Source organism: Monopterus albus, unplaced genomic scaffold (assembly GCF_001952655.1).
Source record: "Monopterus albus unplaced genomic scaffold, M_albus_1.0 scaffold61.1, whole genome shotgun sequence".
NCBI classification, from domain to species: domain Eukaryota; kingdom Metazoa; phylum Chordata; class Actinopteri; order Synbranchiformes; family Synbranchidae; genus Monopterus; species Monopterus albus.
Window position 1 is genome coordinate 742640 of NW_018127941.1, and position 15719 is coordinate 758358.

Genomic DNA, 15719 nt, shown 5'->3' on the forward strand with positions numbered 1-15719 from the left:
CCTGCTGCCTGACTGAGCCACCACATTTCTCTACCTATACCCAGAGCTGACAACACAGTGCCTCATTGTTACTGTATTTAGCTGAATTGGTTTTTAACCTGTGCAGCGCCGGTTCCCCCTTCAGTTCATTTCTTGCTTCTTATTGTCTGGATATCCTTTAGTTAGGATTTGAATTAAAAGAAAATCAAAGCCTGAGGCTAGTTTGTCTGACACAGGATATTATCTTATTGAAAAGCTGTTCATTGGGACATTCAGAGGCCTAGAATATATGTAAGTGCTTCAGAACTACTATAATCTACTACTGAGTTCTACTACTATAATCATATAAATGATTGACTTCTCATAGCAGTTGCTTCAACTCACTTGTGTTTATCACTTAGTAAAGAGCAAACATACATTATGTAGAGGTGGAAGGTACCTAAGTGCATTTAATCAAGTACTGTACTTCACAATTTTGAAGTGTCTGTACTGTAAATTTATACTTTGACTTCAGTACACTTTAGAGACAAATACTGTAGTTTTTACTCCATATATTTGGAAACTTTTTAGTTTCTAGTTACTTTTCAGAATTAGATGAATAAAACAAAACAAGACTATAACCAAACCATAAGAGTCACAAACTACCCAGCAGTCATTGAAATTATAAGTACATATGGTAGTTAGCATTAGCTCCCTCTTTACCAGCTGCAACATTAAAGTGATGAACACAATAATGCATCAATAATTATAATCCTATAATATGATATATATTAATGTGAAATGTGCCATTCCAGTCAGGTGGTGCTGTGGATCTGCACACTCTTCATCTTGTCCAGAATCAGCATGGACCACACACTGCAGACCGCCTATCACGCAGCAATGGGGCACAGCGTACACACCTTTACCCCTGGCCCATTATAGACGATACACTCCATCTGCCCGCTGCTCACCTGTAAACAAGAGAGAGATTACAGTTTACCTGTGTTTAGTGTTTGTAAACTTTAGATCACAGTTTTTTTACGTCCATTTGACCTCCCGCTGATGGTTTCTCTTATGCAGCCCATCATCTCCTCCTCCTCCCCCTGACGACAGTGACTGACAACCCTGTCAATGATCGTGACCCCCGACCTCTCTGACCACACTGACTGACACAGAAGTTTCCCATCTGCGCACACAGTGTAATTCTCTCCCAGATACGTACACACATAGGTGTATGTTTTCCTGTTAAGAGCGGCCTTTTTGTGAGTCATTGACGTGTGTTGTTTGCACGATGCATGGCTGCTTCCAGGTTTGGATTAGTGAGAAGATGCGTGTCAAACAGAGAGGAGGTTGATTGTATTACTGATGGAGTAATGCAAGAACATGCACCAGTGACAGGTTCTGATCACAGGATCACTGCTATACCCACATGAACCAAAATATAACACACTTACACATGGATTGCACTGTTTTCAGATATTTATGATTTGTCTGTGTGTGAGTTTGTGTAGAGCAGCAGCCTGGGAGGTTCTACTACAGGAAATAAAACAGGTGCTGCAGTCACTGCTGGCACTAACAATGTCATCTCCAGGTGCAAACAAGTCAGTGCAGCAGCCTGCTCCCTATGACATGAGCTGGTCCACTGAGTTCAGTGCTGTGACAACCTGCATACACAACATAAGTTAAGTTGAGGATTTTGCGTGAAGGCATCCGTTGGGCTTTTAAAGTGTTATGTAACCTCAGGCTCTGAAGCAGGTGAGTAGAGGCAGGTGTCATCTCTGACGTTCCCTGCAGCAAAGATGATCACAACTCTATTAGCAACCATGTCCCAACAGGCTGTGTCTAATGAACGGCTGAATCTGAAAGGCAATAAAACAACCACGACATCTACTGGACGGGCCAGTAAAGTTGCTTGGATAAACTCCATACCTGATCAGAAAAGGCAAGGAGAAGGATATCCAAATGGATAAAGAGTACAAACAAAAATAAAAACCAACCATCCAACAGAGCAATGCAGTGGACAGTGGTAGGGAATAATGGTCATACAACAGTTCAGAGGACGTCCTACCTGCCAGAGCTCCTGACGCAGTCCCTTTCCCCTCACAGTTGAGGACACAGACCAGATTAACACCAGCACCTCAGGCAACACCAGAGTCCAACCCACTCACAACCCCTGGAGTGTGTGTGTTGTGACTGTCTCACCAGTTGGCCTGCATAGGGAGAAGCCTAATTTTGTTACTGAGCTGCAATGACATAGACACAAATACTGGGGAAGTGCAAGTATTTTCTTTGTGTGCATGTGTTGCCTGTCTATGAACTCTGACTCCGTCCTCCTCGGGGACGTTGTTGAAGTCCATAATGAGCACTTATCCTTCAACCTCTCTGTGAGAACTCTGAACACCGCCATCCATCATATACAGTTATGCCATCCCTCCATCATCTGCAGAAGATGTACGATGTATGGATTTGAATGATTCTTTCTTCAGGTGTCCACGTATGTGTGTAAATGGCACAGTGAGGCTGGTATGTTCTGTTTTTAGAGGTGTTGCCATGAGGCTGCAATAACCTCTGCAGGTTCCAGGGGGCACTCTGAACAAAGATGGACAAGTCCTCCTCTATGTAGTGGACATGAGAGAGCTTTACTGCCTAGCAGGAGCACAGTCACACTTCACTGTGGGGCTGAAACTACTAATTAAAACCTGCACAGGAAGCTGTAAAAGGGTGAGGAGGTGGGACAGGCTGAGCCAGTTCTATATGTAGAGCCTGGGGGAATTTGTAGAATTCCCCTAGGCTCTATCCTGATTTATTCACTAAATACTGCCACCTCTGAGATGTAATCCCCAGACACATGCCCAGATTTATCCTGGTGGTCCAGGTATCAGATGAGCTTATCTAAGCTTTAGGCTGCCACTGCTCCATATTAGTGTTATAGTAAACTGATTCACTACAAATATAGATCTTTATAATGACAACACTTGGTTCCAGCACCTGCGTCATTAAGGTGCTTGATCAAAACATGTTACACATGTGGAATGAATCTGTGAACTAAAGGGGATCATCCCTATCTTTATCTCCTCCTTACTTCAATATTGTACTTTATTTGGGTCTCAGCAGATAAAATATCCACAGACTACAGACACTGCTGTAAGACCATAACAGACAAAAGCTCTATTACTTCAGCTTCTGCTGCTCTTCACTGGTTACCTGTTAGTTTTAGAGTTAATTATTATGATTTTTGTTGCTGTTTTTCATTTGTTTTGGGGGGTTTTGCCTTGCGTGGTCAGGCTTCTGCTTGTATCTTGTTGGTTCTCTGACATCTTTCAGCAAAGCTCTACACAAATTTATCTCTTGCATTATAAAGTGTTAGGCTTTCATTGTCTGGGCTCCCTATTTCAAACACCTCAGATAAAACTGATTTTATCTCAGCAACCAATTGTTATCATTGTCTCTTTTAATTAACTATTAAGTTTTATCTAAAATTTGGATTTTATTTGGACCTATGTTTTTAAAGTAATCCAAACCTTCTCTTTCCATTTGTCATTAACATTGTCAATAAAACATTCCCTGTTGTTCCAAAAATACCCCAAAAGCAATAAATAATAAACTTATAGCACTTTTTTACACACACACACACACACAGTTACAATGTCTGAGCAGGTCATGGAGACCTCTAACGAGATTAGACCATTTTTAGCCAATTTTAGATTTTACATGAGGCAAAGCATAATTAAATGAGTGTTTGTTTTATTCCCTGCCACCTGTACTGATGAGCTTAGCAGCAGCATGCTGACAGCTGAAGCAGTTACCAGGTGAAGGACATCGATGTCCTTCACTGCTCATGTTGACCAGGAAGCCGCACAGAGCTCCAGAGCAGTTCTACAGGGTCTCCAGCAGGTATCCTCTCCTGGTTGCTCTGGTTCTCAGCCCCCTGATGGCTTTCTGGACGTGACACTCGTGCGTCCCCTGATGCAGTATAACCAGGTGCTGACCGGGCATGCGCCACGCTGCCTGGGGTGTGACGCACGGAACATACAGTAGCCTGTAGGTGCTCTGTCAAAATGCATGAAGAGAAGTGAGACATACAAAGGGACTGGATTTCAAAATGTCACTTGAATATCAATCGATTAAATGATTAATTTTCTAGTTGCTTTAGAGATCAACATTGTAATAATAATAATCAAACCTCTGCAGCGGGCTCGGCTCCCGTTTCAAGTCCCGTTCAGTTCCAGGATCATCTCATCGTCCTCGGGGTAGTCCTGCGCGCTCTTGGCCAAAGATGCGCACAAACACAGCGCCCAGCCAGGCTAAGGTTCGTCACATCTCTTTGGCTGTTATTGGTAAAATGATCACAACAGGGAGTGAATTGCATACTGTATATCCACTAACGACAGTCTGAGTTATCCAGATGCATCCGCGCGTCCTGTGTGCCTGACAGTCACAGAGCGCCTCCAACCATCTTTTCTGATTTTGGAAATCAAACAATTGATTATTATAATTCAAGGCGGGGACTGGTGACGTTTCTGGGACTCAAGCCACCGCTTTAGTGCCTTAAAAATACCTCTTACTGTGGTGGAGTCATGTTTCATGCTTCCCCAAACCACCCTGTAATTACTGCATTCAGTACATGTTCAAGTTGATGCTGTTTAACATGTGCACTTCATGTGAACAGAGTGAGTTATGCATGCAAGTGCTCGTTTATTCCTAAAGGCATGCCAAGTGATTGTGCCCAATATTTAGCTTATTCTCCTCATTTTAAAGTCTCCCTGCATGAGCTGTGCTCATGCAGATGCCTGGAACTCTCTATCAAACTCTCACATACACGTTTCTTTGTATATTTCTGTCCATTCAGCTCACTTTAAACTATTAGGTCCAAACAATGAGTTCATACAGTTCAAATGAAAAGCTGATATAAATGAATGAGCTATTAAGACAAACAGTGGGAGATTCCACTAATTTTATATATGACAATATGTTAACATCACAAAGACTAGGCTACTTCTCAGCCTGTGAAAAAAGGTACATGCATTTCCATGGCCCTCGGTGAGTTTTGGTCACGTTTGAGAAAGGAACCCTGATGAGGGCGTCAGGGTTATCTTGGCTTGAGCTTGATGGCATCCACACCAAATGTGAAAGTGCAACATTACTCACAAAGCAAAGAGCAGCTCCTCTCTCTGGCAGCCACAGACCACCAGATTTCACAGCAGAGGTTCAGCTCGACTGAACTGACAGCACATACACTATTAGATCATTTTATTGTAGAAAAGGATGACAAAGTTAATTTTGTGCATTTCTGAACTACTGGAGTTAAAGTAATGGAAGGATATATTAGAGAAGATGGAGGGTTAGCTGATTAGAAAATGAATGTCATGTCTGTGTGCATTCTGTTGTAGTCTACAGTTACTTTGTAGGACTGTAATACAGCCAGAAGGCTGCACATTTAAGAAACCCCATATCACTTACTGGGGGCATCGAGTTTGAAACAGTACAGTAGGATCTAATGAAAGACACTGGGTTGCATTACGGGAACCACAGGATCAAGCATTTTCAAAGCTTGACCCAAATTCAAGTCAGAATATTCAGGATGTTTCAGGATACAATGTACACCATTACTTTTATAATCTGTCTCTTATAAATCCTCCAAATTTACAGAACTGTCATACAAAGTTGGACCACTTTAATCACATTATGGGAATAAAAAGTAATAGAATTCATGCAGGTCAGTTTTTGTTTCTCTATCGCTGTCATATAATAAATACTGCCATCTTCTGGACCTACAAACTCAATACATAACTGTAGTAAAGTCCCTCATCACTCAAAAATATGGTTTGCTTATACAGTGGAACCTTGGATTGTGAGTATAATTCGTTCCGGCAACGTGCTCGTAATCCAAAGCGCTTGTATATCAAAGCGAATTTTCCCAATAAATAATGGACACTCAGATGATTCGTTCCACACTCACTTATCCATATAAAAATGATTACAGTAATACAAAATACAGTATAAAGTAAAAATAAAACAAATTAACCTGCACTTTACCTTTGAACAGAATCGTGGCTGGCGTGAGGGGCCATTGTTTCCGTACAGATATGGACTATATGAGTGAAGCGCGTGACGCTCGGCAGACAAAGTGTACGTATTGCAAGACTTCGCTTGTATATCAAATCAAATTGTTTTTGCTCGTCTTGCAAAACACTGGCGAACCAGGTTGCTCGCAATCCAAGGTTCCACTGTAGTTTCTTCATGTGGATGCCAGAGCTTCACTTTGCAGAATAATGTTGGAGGGGATCACATTCATTAGCAGAAGGGGGAAGGTTTCTTGAATTCACCTCAATCTTTGGTTTGAAATATATGTGGTACCACGATTTTGTGATGTCATAACTAGTTTGCAGTCTTGGTCCGTTGTGCAACTTACACAACCACCACTGTGCATTCACCGAGTAGGAGACATCCTGTGTCCAACTCTGACACTTTTGAAATGAAATATATTTTCAATGAGGTTAACAGACTACTGAAGATGTCATTTTAATAAAACATAAGCAGTTCATCAAACCTTTTTGTGGAAATACCATATAAAACACAAAGTATTTTTATATATTTTAACATGTTAAAGGAATCTTTAAGCACTCACAATGACACATTGTGATTCAAACCTGTTAATACACAATCAGTCAGTTCCTTTGGTTGTAATAATTCAAACTTCACCATGTGTGAGCGATGTTGTCACTCAGTCAAGGATTATAAAAATGCATCAAACATCGAGTGTTTCAGGTGGTGTCCCTCTGTCAGACCAGATGCAGCGTGGGGCAGCTGTGACACTGGCTCTTCAGAGTTTCGGGAAGAAGCCTGCTGCTCCTCGGTTTTTGGCTGTTCAAAACTGGCAGAGCATCAGCATGCCTAAAATTAAACCGAAAGTGAGGAGGAGGGGTAGGACAGAAATAGAAGTCTAGTTCCAGCCTGTTGTCCTCATTTTCTTGCTCTTTTTTTTTTTTTTACTCTGACTCAGGGCTTTTCTGATCATGCATGTCCTTGTCTGGCTGTTGAACATGCACGGAGTTACAAACAGGAGTACAGCCTCCTTTTTCAACCACTGGCCACTGAGGCTCAAGGGCTTTAATCAAGGGAACATAATGGTCATTGTGAGGGGAGGGGGGAGCGTTACTTATTCACTGTCTCCACCCATATGTTTCCAATCTGTTCCTTTCAGCCTCACCCTTCAGGCCACCTTTTAGTTCTCTTCCACTTTTCCTGTCTTCAGCACTCTCCATTACCTCCATCATCTGCCCTGCTGGCATTATATCACCATTCAATTTCCTGTCATAGTAATAAAATTAGTATCTACAGTCTGTTAGCCCCCCACCAGACACATTACACTGGTACTGTCGCCATGTTCACCCACAACATGATAGCCACTGACATCATCCTGATGTATAGACAGACAAACTGCAAGGAATCATTAAGGCCTGAGTGAACACCCACTTGTCTGTGGGCCACTGGCACTGTGTGTGTGTGTGTGTGTGTGTGTGTGTGTTGATACCTCTCATCATTTGCTTCGGCTGCTGTACACACTAGATCCTCTAGACATTTCTCCTGAGGAGCCAAAATGACCTGACAAACACACACGCTCTATTAACAACTCCATTCTTGCATGACAGCGATCAGACGTTACTTTCTGTGTCTCTCTCTCTAACATGCACAGTCTGGATTTACCTTGGGGTAGCACTGGCAGAGGCTCCACACAGACCCGACACACACCATGGCGACACCCAGAACGCACATTGTGGCATAAATGTGGGGCCGCTCTTGTGTCATGATGAAAAGGCCGACTGCCACCACACACAGCCCTGTAGCTATCAGTCCATACCGATAGGGTTTTCCCTCTGCCATCGCCGTAGCCACTGCTGGCTAGTGAAGCTCTTCTCTGTGTAAATTTGAAACTGAGGCACGCGTCATACTGAGAGTAAAGATTTTGTGGTGTTGTGCACTCGAGCTTGAAGGTGAGGCTGGAGAAAACGCAGTTAGGGTTCCACTCGGCTGCTTATTACAGCCTGGAGACAGCCTGGTCGGGTCAGGGATAAAATTACAGGTGAGTATATGTGTACCTAGTAGGTCACCTTTCCTTAAGCTGCTAAAAGGAGGCTTGCATCTCAGCTTCTGAACAGTATTTAACTGAGTGGATGTTGATGCTTGCTTTGTTTAGGCATATTTTTAAACAGCTCGACACTTCCCTTCCCCGCCTTTCCAGGCCTTCGCTCTTTTTTAAATAAACAATGAATTATTTCTAATTGAGACACCACCCATATAGCTATTCATTAACTCAAGCATCACAACACAGTGGACATTCTGCAAACACTGGATACAAAGCTGAAAGATGAGTAACAGTGTACTGTTAACATTCTGCTAGTTAGGGCACTTAGCATTGGCATAAGCCAAAATGCTAAGCTAACTGACTGCTCAGTCAGGCTTGTTCAAAGGTAAAAGAGTGCAGATACAAAGAGGAGCTGTGGTTGAAGAATAGTGCTGTGCAGCCACAGTAGTAGGTCACATAAATTCATGCAGACCAATAAAATATCCTTATTAGGTGTCAACATTTGACATGAAGGTCTTCATTATAAAAGTCGGTAATGCTGTTCTCAAGAAAGGCCCTCAGTGCAGAGAGTGAAGCAGTTGTAGTGATCATTCCAGTTCCTTTCACAATCAATCACAACACACATTTAGGACACACAGAGGCCACGCTGGGGCTCAGTCTGTAAGTCTTTATCCAGCGGCAGTTTCTTCTTACTCCTCGGCTTATGTTTGGGCTCTAGGTGGCTGTTTCAAGGCGCAGTAAAGGCCTGCTGCAACAATTTCACAGAAAATACCAACTGTTTCTTCAAGTATCTCACACAGGACTGAGGACAAAAGGCACTGACATGAAGGCAAGATGTCAACCAGAGATTAGAGCTGCTCACTCAGCTCCTGGCTCTTCATCACTGTGTCATAGGACGGAGGCGGTTCCATAGTCCAAGGTGGTGGGGTGGATGGTATGAAGGGTTTGGGCTCTGGGTTCATACTGACAGAGTCCTCTGACATCTCCCGACGAATTCGGTCCAATCTCCTGAGTCGAAGAAAAAAGACAGGCACTGAGAAAAACATGTAGCAAACTCTTGTCTTTAGAGGCTATCCTTCAAAACAATCTTCAGCTCCTTTCATTGTTCACATAAAACGTAACACTGCAACTAATATAACTGCTTACAAATTCATGGTTTCCATATCTTTGTGACTGTTGATGAAGATTCAGGACACTGAAAGGTTCCCAGTTCAGCATCATGATAAGGTACCATCTTCACAAAGAATCATTTGGGTTTGTCTTGTACCTATATGCTGCGTTTCCACTATTGGAACCTAATGAGTGGTATACCCCATAATTCACCCCGCATAGCCTCCGGGGTTCACGCGGACTGTCCTGCTTTGTTTTTTAACTGTATTTTCTCTCTGTTGGTCTCTGTTTAGAGGAGGGAGCGGAGGGGCTGCCCCCCACATGCACTAACAGCTGAGCAGGCAGAGAACAGAAGACCTGGAGGACCACTCTGTAGTGCAACTATCAGCCAGCAACAGAGACTGTATGAGCAGTTTATCAAACAGCTGTTGAACAAGCAGAAGACAGACTTGCACCACTTTGCCCACGTTCCACTCCTGAAGTCCTCGTTTTACCTCTGAACCAGTATGAGTCAGTGTGTGTTCGAGTCTGAGTTGAGCCTTGAGTCCCCAGGGTTCAAGTCTGAGTCAAGTCCAAGTTACCAAAGAATACTGTAAGTTGAGTCCACGCTGAGTCCCCATTACCCGAGTCAAAGTCATCAAGGTCTACACTGAACACAACTGCCATTTTATATTCCAAGCTTTCTAAAAGTATATTGCAGCGATCGCGCTAGACTTTATCATTGTTCATCGTTTCGACAGACAGGTCACAAATATTCTGTCATCATTTATTATTACCATGCAATTTAATTTTCATTTTTTTAATGATAAGACATTTATTAGCATTTTATTTTCATTCATTTCATTTTATTTTTGTAATAATTAATACTGTATATGGAACAAGCTTATGTGCAGCACCTTTTCATGTCAACACCACATAAAGCAGGTGTCTTTTTTTTGGCAGTGACAGCAAATAAATATAAAAATACTGCAGCCAGGGTGTGTAAACAAGCAAATATGAGCATTGCAATTTTACAAAACTAGACAATTACCATTAAAATGTGGACAATCCATTTACAATAAGGTAGGCTAACTGAACTGACCTGCTGTTACCTGCTGCAGAGGTGATTGTCACTAGGTTGCTCATGGCCCTTGAAATTTTGCTCTGAAACCTGAATGCCAGCTCCACTACCACTAAAGTTTTGAAGTCGGGGAACAGATATCGCAGCTATCCCTGGCATATGACCAGGACATATGACCACCTGCTTTTGCATGAAATACATACAGACGTTGCAATCCAGAACTCATGTTAAGTAGACTGTAGCTAAGATTGAATAAAATGATCAACAATCAAAAAAAGCTGAACTGGAATCACTGAAGGAAGCTGACTATCAGTTGTTGACTGGAACTGAGGTGTAGCATTAAATGTGGTTTCTGAAAGATGTAGAAATGTAGCTTGAATGAAGTGAAATAAAACGGTAATTCAGTCTGATTATCAAGTTTGAACTTCAGCTCACTTTAGTGCTTTCTCATTTCCTTCATCCATTCTTTGTTTCAAAACACTCTTCAGTCTTCAAGCCTTGAGCTGCTCTATCACACAGCTTTTCCACAAATGCACTGCAGCTCCCAGCAACCCTCTGCATTTATTTCATGTAATCATTTTAATCCCTGTAACAATTTTAAAAAAATGTTCATCCACTGTTGGCATCTCATGTTCAATAGTTAGTTTGACAGCGTTAGAAATACTGATCTAAGTTTGTCAGTGTCTGGAGATACTGTACGTAGAAACAGCTTCCATTCTGCAACCTGTGCTCCTGGTGTCTCTTCCACAGTGCTGGACAAAACGCAGAGCACGCCTTGTTTAGATAAACGGGCTAGCATAGATTACCTCAGACACTTTCAAGGGAAGTCTGTCAGCCACGTGCATGTGTGTCTGCCTTTTTTTCCATGACCTACTTCTGCACTTATAATCATAAAATGTTCTGCATTCCAATTCTTCATGTCACAAGTCCAGAGTTTTCAAGGCCCTAAAGTTCTTCAGTGCTCTTTGTCAAACTTTGCACTAATACAAGAGATCTGTTCAACAACAAGGCCGTATGTCAGCTCATCTCCCTGGATAATGTGTTTCTGCATTTCTTCGTATGTGAATTTATCTTGAACAACACAAGGGAAGCCCAAAAACAGGACAGGGCTGATAGAGAGTATACAAGGGCACCATGTTGTCAAGGCCATGGCCCCTTCTGGTCCCAGAGCCCTCTGCCCATCCCTCCACCCCACATCCTCGTTCCTGTACTTTTATACCTTAGGTGTTAGGTTTTCACACATCCAATCTAATTATGGGGTCGATCAAAAGATGATTTTCTTATTTCTCAATAATTTCATTCTACCATCAAAGCGTTTTCATGCCATTTACAACCGGATTGTCAGCCCACATCCTGACACTAAGGTCTTGACAGAAGATTCATGACTTTTCACACTCAAGAGGGGTTTTTGTGTGGGAATAAAAAATAATAATGTTTTCTCCCCCTAGTTTGGATTAGTGTGGAGTCAAATAAACTGAATTAAATCATTCTAATTTGGGATAAATTGAATTTCTATAATTATAGGTGGAGACAGGTGGTTTGAATTGTGAAAAATGTGCAGGGTTAAAATGAGCTATCTTTGAAAGATTATTAGGGTTTATGTTTTATAGGTAAAAAATGAATATTTTCTTCCCCTAGTTTAGTGTGGAGTTGAATGTGTCCTGATCCAGAGGCCCCCTAGTTCTCACCTGAACACCACAGCTTTCTTCACAGTTTCCAGCCCTGGAGCAGCTCTGTACACACTAAGAAATAAGTCTTTTAAACTTTCACATTGTCTGTTGAGTCATGCATTTGGGTCCTGTGTTTTCTGGGGGAACTTCTCACCTGTAATCTGCTATGTTTCATTGTGTTCTTTAATTATAAGAATGTAAAAGAGGACGGGGGGGGGTGTATGTAGTTTGGAAAAAGACCTAGCAACAAAATGTTTTTACCTGTGGGTGTACAAATACATGATCGCAGGAAATCACAGAAAGCCAGCAGATCAGCTCCAGTAAACAGAAAGCACCTGAGTTTCATTCATCACAAACATGAAAACACATACTGCCTAGAGTGTTAAATTTAAATCTTAGAATTATAAGTCTTCAGTCTATATATTCAAAATGAAGGAACTATAGCCAGCACCACTTGGTCATTGACTGGTGAAGCTATTACATCTCTACAGTTAAGAACTAGCATAGAGAAAGATAGATGGAAAAGTCACCATTCATAAAACACTTACCTATAAAACATAAACCCTAATAATCTTTCAAAAATAGCTTATTTTAACCCTGCACATTTTTCACAATTCAAACCACCCGTCTCCACCTGTAATTATGTAATTATAGAAATTCAATTTATCCCAGATTTGAATTATTCAATGCAGTTTATTCGACTCCACACTAATCCAAACTAGGGGAGAAAACATTATTTTTTTTATTCCCACACAAAAACCCCTCTTGAGTGTGAAAAGTCATGAATCTTCTGTCAAGACCTTAGTGCCAGGATGTGGCGTGTCAATCCAATTGTAAATGGCATGAAAACACTTTGATGCCTGAATAAAGTTACTGAGGAAAATAATAAAATTGTGTTGTCTTTTGATCGACCCAAATAATAATGGTGGAGGTGTTGAAAACCTAACACCTAAGGTATAAAAGTACAGGAACGAGGATGTGGGGAGGATGTACAGGGGGTAGAAGGGGGCGTGGCCTATGGGTTATAAATCAATCATTTCACGCCAAGTTTGACTAAATGGTACTCTTGGATACACTCTGTTGATATACTGACAGAAATAAGAGGTTTTCTAAATCAGCTGTTCTTGCAATTTTTTTTTTTTTTTGGAAATGTCAGCAGCATGGCTTCATATGGCAACGTTAGTCAGTCCACACCTTTGGTACGGACTAAAAATATCTCATCAACTAAAATGTCATGAAAGTATGTGTCAACAATAATGGTTGTCATGGGATGAATCCTAATCACATAGGTGATTGCTTGACTTTTCCTCTAGTGCCACTCAGATGCTGACTTGTGGCATTGAGGCAAATATCCCAATAACTATTGAACTGATTACCAGGAAATTTGGTCCACACAATCATGTGTTCATCAGGTTAATACTTTGGGCAATCCCTTAATTTTAGATTACATTTGGATATGATGAAATACCTGCAAAACTAATCACCTTACCCGTAGTAGGCCTCCTTAATGTTTAGAACTAATTTGCAAATATTAGCATGGTAACATGTGAAACTAAGTTGGTGACTTTGATAAACATCCCTGCTAACCATCAGAATGTTATTTGTTAGCATGCTGACACTGGCATTTAGCTCCAAGCATTGCTGTACCACAGCCAATATAATTTAGACTCACTGACTTGTGAGCCCTTAGCCTATGTTGTATATTTACATACCCGTTAGAAGCCAGGTGAATGTCAAACTGTCCAGTATTTCAAAAGAAAATGAAGATTAGCCTAAAGAAAGTTCATAAGAAAGAACGAAAGAAGAGAAAGGAAAACGTGAAAACTCTAAAGCATTAGACAATAATGCACATGTTGCCCTTTGTGCATGTATACCTCTGTATGGCCAGAGCCTGCTGTGGGCTGAAGCGTGTGCCTGTGCGTGGATGCAGGAGAAAGTGGCCGGGCACTGCCACCTGGAGATTCTTCACGGCCAAGCAGACTCCACTGACCAGCAGGCCCATGCCCACGATGCTCAGGAACGCCCCGGTTGCAAACTGTGGGACTGACTGATATGGCAGACCCCCACAGAGGAACAAGAGCACCGCAACAGAGATCAGCAGAATGCCCAGACAGAGCAGCATGCCCTTGGGAAGCGGCATCTCCGGAGCCTTATCAGAGCTCCCTCTTTCCAGCTGCTCCCGCGCTCACCAGAGAACTCAGACACCGCATCAACAATACCACAGTGGGTGTGTGCGTGCGCGGGCGCGCGTATAAAAGAGGACAGAAGCAAAAGTAAACTGACGTCAGGAAGAAATAACACGAAAATATGCAACATGTAGGCTACATCATCTCCGCGTCTGTAGATATCGAGCCTCTCTCTACCTGATAGGACGTCGCAGTGGGGAGCTGCTCAGCAGACGCTGACAGCTTGACCGTCTCTCTTCTCCTTTTCATCAGCTGTACTCATGATGTCTGCGCCCTCCCGAGCCCCGAAAAACTCCAGGAAAACAGTGTCTCCGCGTATCATTCCACCCCACCGAGCCTCTCCCACTATCCGCTTCTCTGCCACTTTGTTTTGTCTTCCCAGGGGAAGCACATCAGGTTTGAGAGTGATTACAGCACCGAAAACCAGTATGACATGAGTTTCTGTAGCCTATGGTTTGTTTTTCATCTGGTCACAGCAGCAGCACTAGTTGTGTGCGGTGTGGGGAAGTGACGAGGAACGGAGGGTAGGGCGGGCACACGGCCTGAACCATGTTTCTGTAGTCAGTTAAATATGACCCGATAAAGTACAACCAAACAGTTTTTAGGCTGAGGTGGAGCTGGGGGTGGAGTGGGATGATTCTTATGGCCTGCATTCATACGTCTGGTTTAAAGTTACACTATTGATTAGTGAGGTACATCATTACTTTTCCTTTGGCTACTCATACTCTCGATTTCTGACAGCAGACGTTCAGATACTGGAAATATGGATGTAATCTGGCTTTAACTTGTTGTTTCTTAAAGCTGTGAATAAAATATCCCCTTAACCCTTTATTGTTACTTCTCGGTTTACCGATCTGACTCCTTCAGATCATGACTCATATACCCAGATATTTTTGGAGCCACAGAGGCATAAAAACATCGAGATAAATCAGATTTTTGTTGAACGGTTAGCTGAAAACGTTATAAAAGATATCTAAATTACAGTACAGTGCATTTCAGGGAACCTCTGTCATAAATGTTTTTAACCAACAGGTTATTTTGTATTAAAATGTCAACTTTATGCAACACAGCTCTGGCACTGTGGCACACGTGGCTCTGCTTCCTGACAGGATGTTCCCACCCCAAAATGCAACATTATAGTACTTCTGGTCTCCAGCTGATTAATTAGAAACATGTCAGCAAACATTAATACATCTAAAATGATTTATTTATGTATAAATGGAAGAATGTGAGGGTCAAACAGCCTTTCTCAGTGCATCGATATGAAGAAGAGTTCAGATTCTTCAAATATAGAAGGACAATTGTTCTGCTTTGTGTGAATAAACACTAGTTCAGGGGGAGGTCTCAACCTTGGAAACAACAGCTGAGGGGACACTTTAAGGTCTATTTATTTTAATAGAATAAATAAATGGGCACATCTCCTCTGCTGATGAGGTTCATATGATATAATCAAAAGCAGCTTGATGTGATATTCTGAACTACATCTGTTTGCTCCAAGTAAATCTATGCAATGCTCACTGATAGTGGACATGAGGAAGGCGAGGACAACTCAGCAGCCACTGTTCATCCGGGGGCTCAAAGTGGAGAGGGTGAGCAGCATCAAATACCTGGGTGTCCACACCAGTGAGGACCTCACTTGGACACTTAAG

General features: G+C 42.1%; 1 protein-coding gene and 1 long non-coding RNA gene across 2 annotated transcripts; both read right to left on the bottom strand.

Annotated features, from left to right (window-relative positions):
- Positions 1–541: 541 nt before the first annotated feature.
- LOC109962107 (uncharacterized) lies at positions 542–4257 on the bottom strand. The gene is made up of 3 exons (XR_002275209.1): positions 4142–4257; positions 3765–4008; positions 542–929 (listed from the first exon to the last, which is right to left on the bottom strand). It is a non-coding gene; the product is annotated as an uncharacterized LOC109962107 (long non-coding RNA).
- A 2263-nt stretch (positions 4258–6520) lies between these two features.
- Positions 6521–7861, bottom strand: bsnd (barttin CLCNK type accessory subunit beta). Its single transcript, XM_020603522.1, has 3 exons — positions 7666–7861; positions 7493–7563; positions 6521–6852 (listed from the first exon to the last, which is right to left on the bottom strand). The coding sequence occupies exons 1-3, from the start codon at positions 7840–7842 to the stop codon at positions 6741–6743; spliced, it is 360 nt and encodes a 119-aa protein (XP_020459178.1). The 5' UTR covers positions 7843–7861; the 3' UTR covers positions 6521–6740.
- Between the last annotated feature and the right edge of the window lie 7858 nt (positions 7862–15719).

What these genes read in the sequence shown, in the direction of transcription:
- bsnd (XM_020603522.1), bottom strand. Translation starts at nt 7,842, where the DNA reads ATGGCAGAGGGAAAACCCTATCGGTATGGACTGATAGCTACAGGGCTG. An exon ending in TCTGCCAGTGCTACCCCAAG is followed by an intron (nt 7,564 to 7,665) that starts GTAAATCCAGAC and finishes TGTGTTTGTCAG; the next exon opens with GTCATTTTGGCTCCTCAGGA. An exon ending in GCCGAAGCAAATGATGAGAG is followed by an intron (nt 6,853 to 7,492) that starts GTATCAACACAC and finishes GTTTAATTTTAG; the next exon opens with GCATGCTGATGCTCTGCCAG.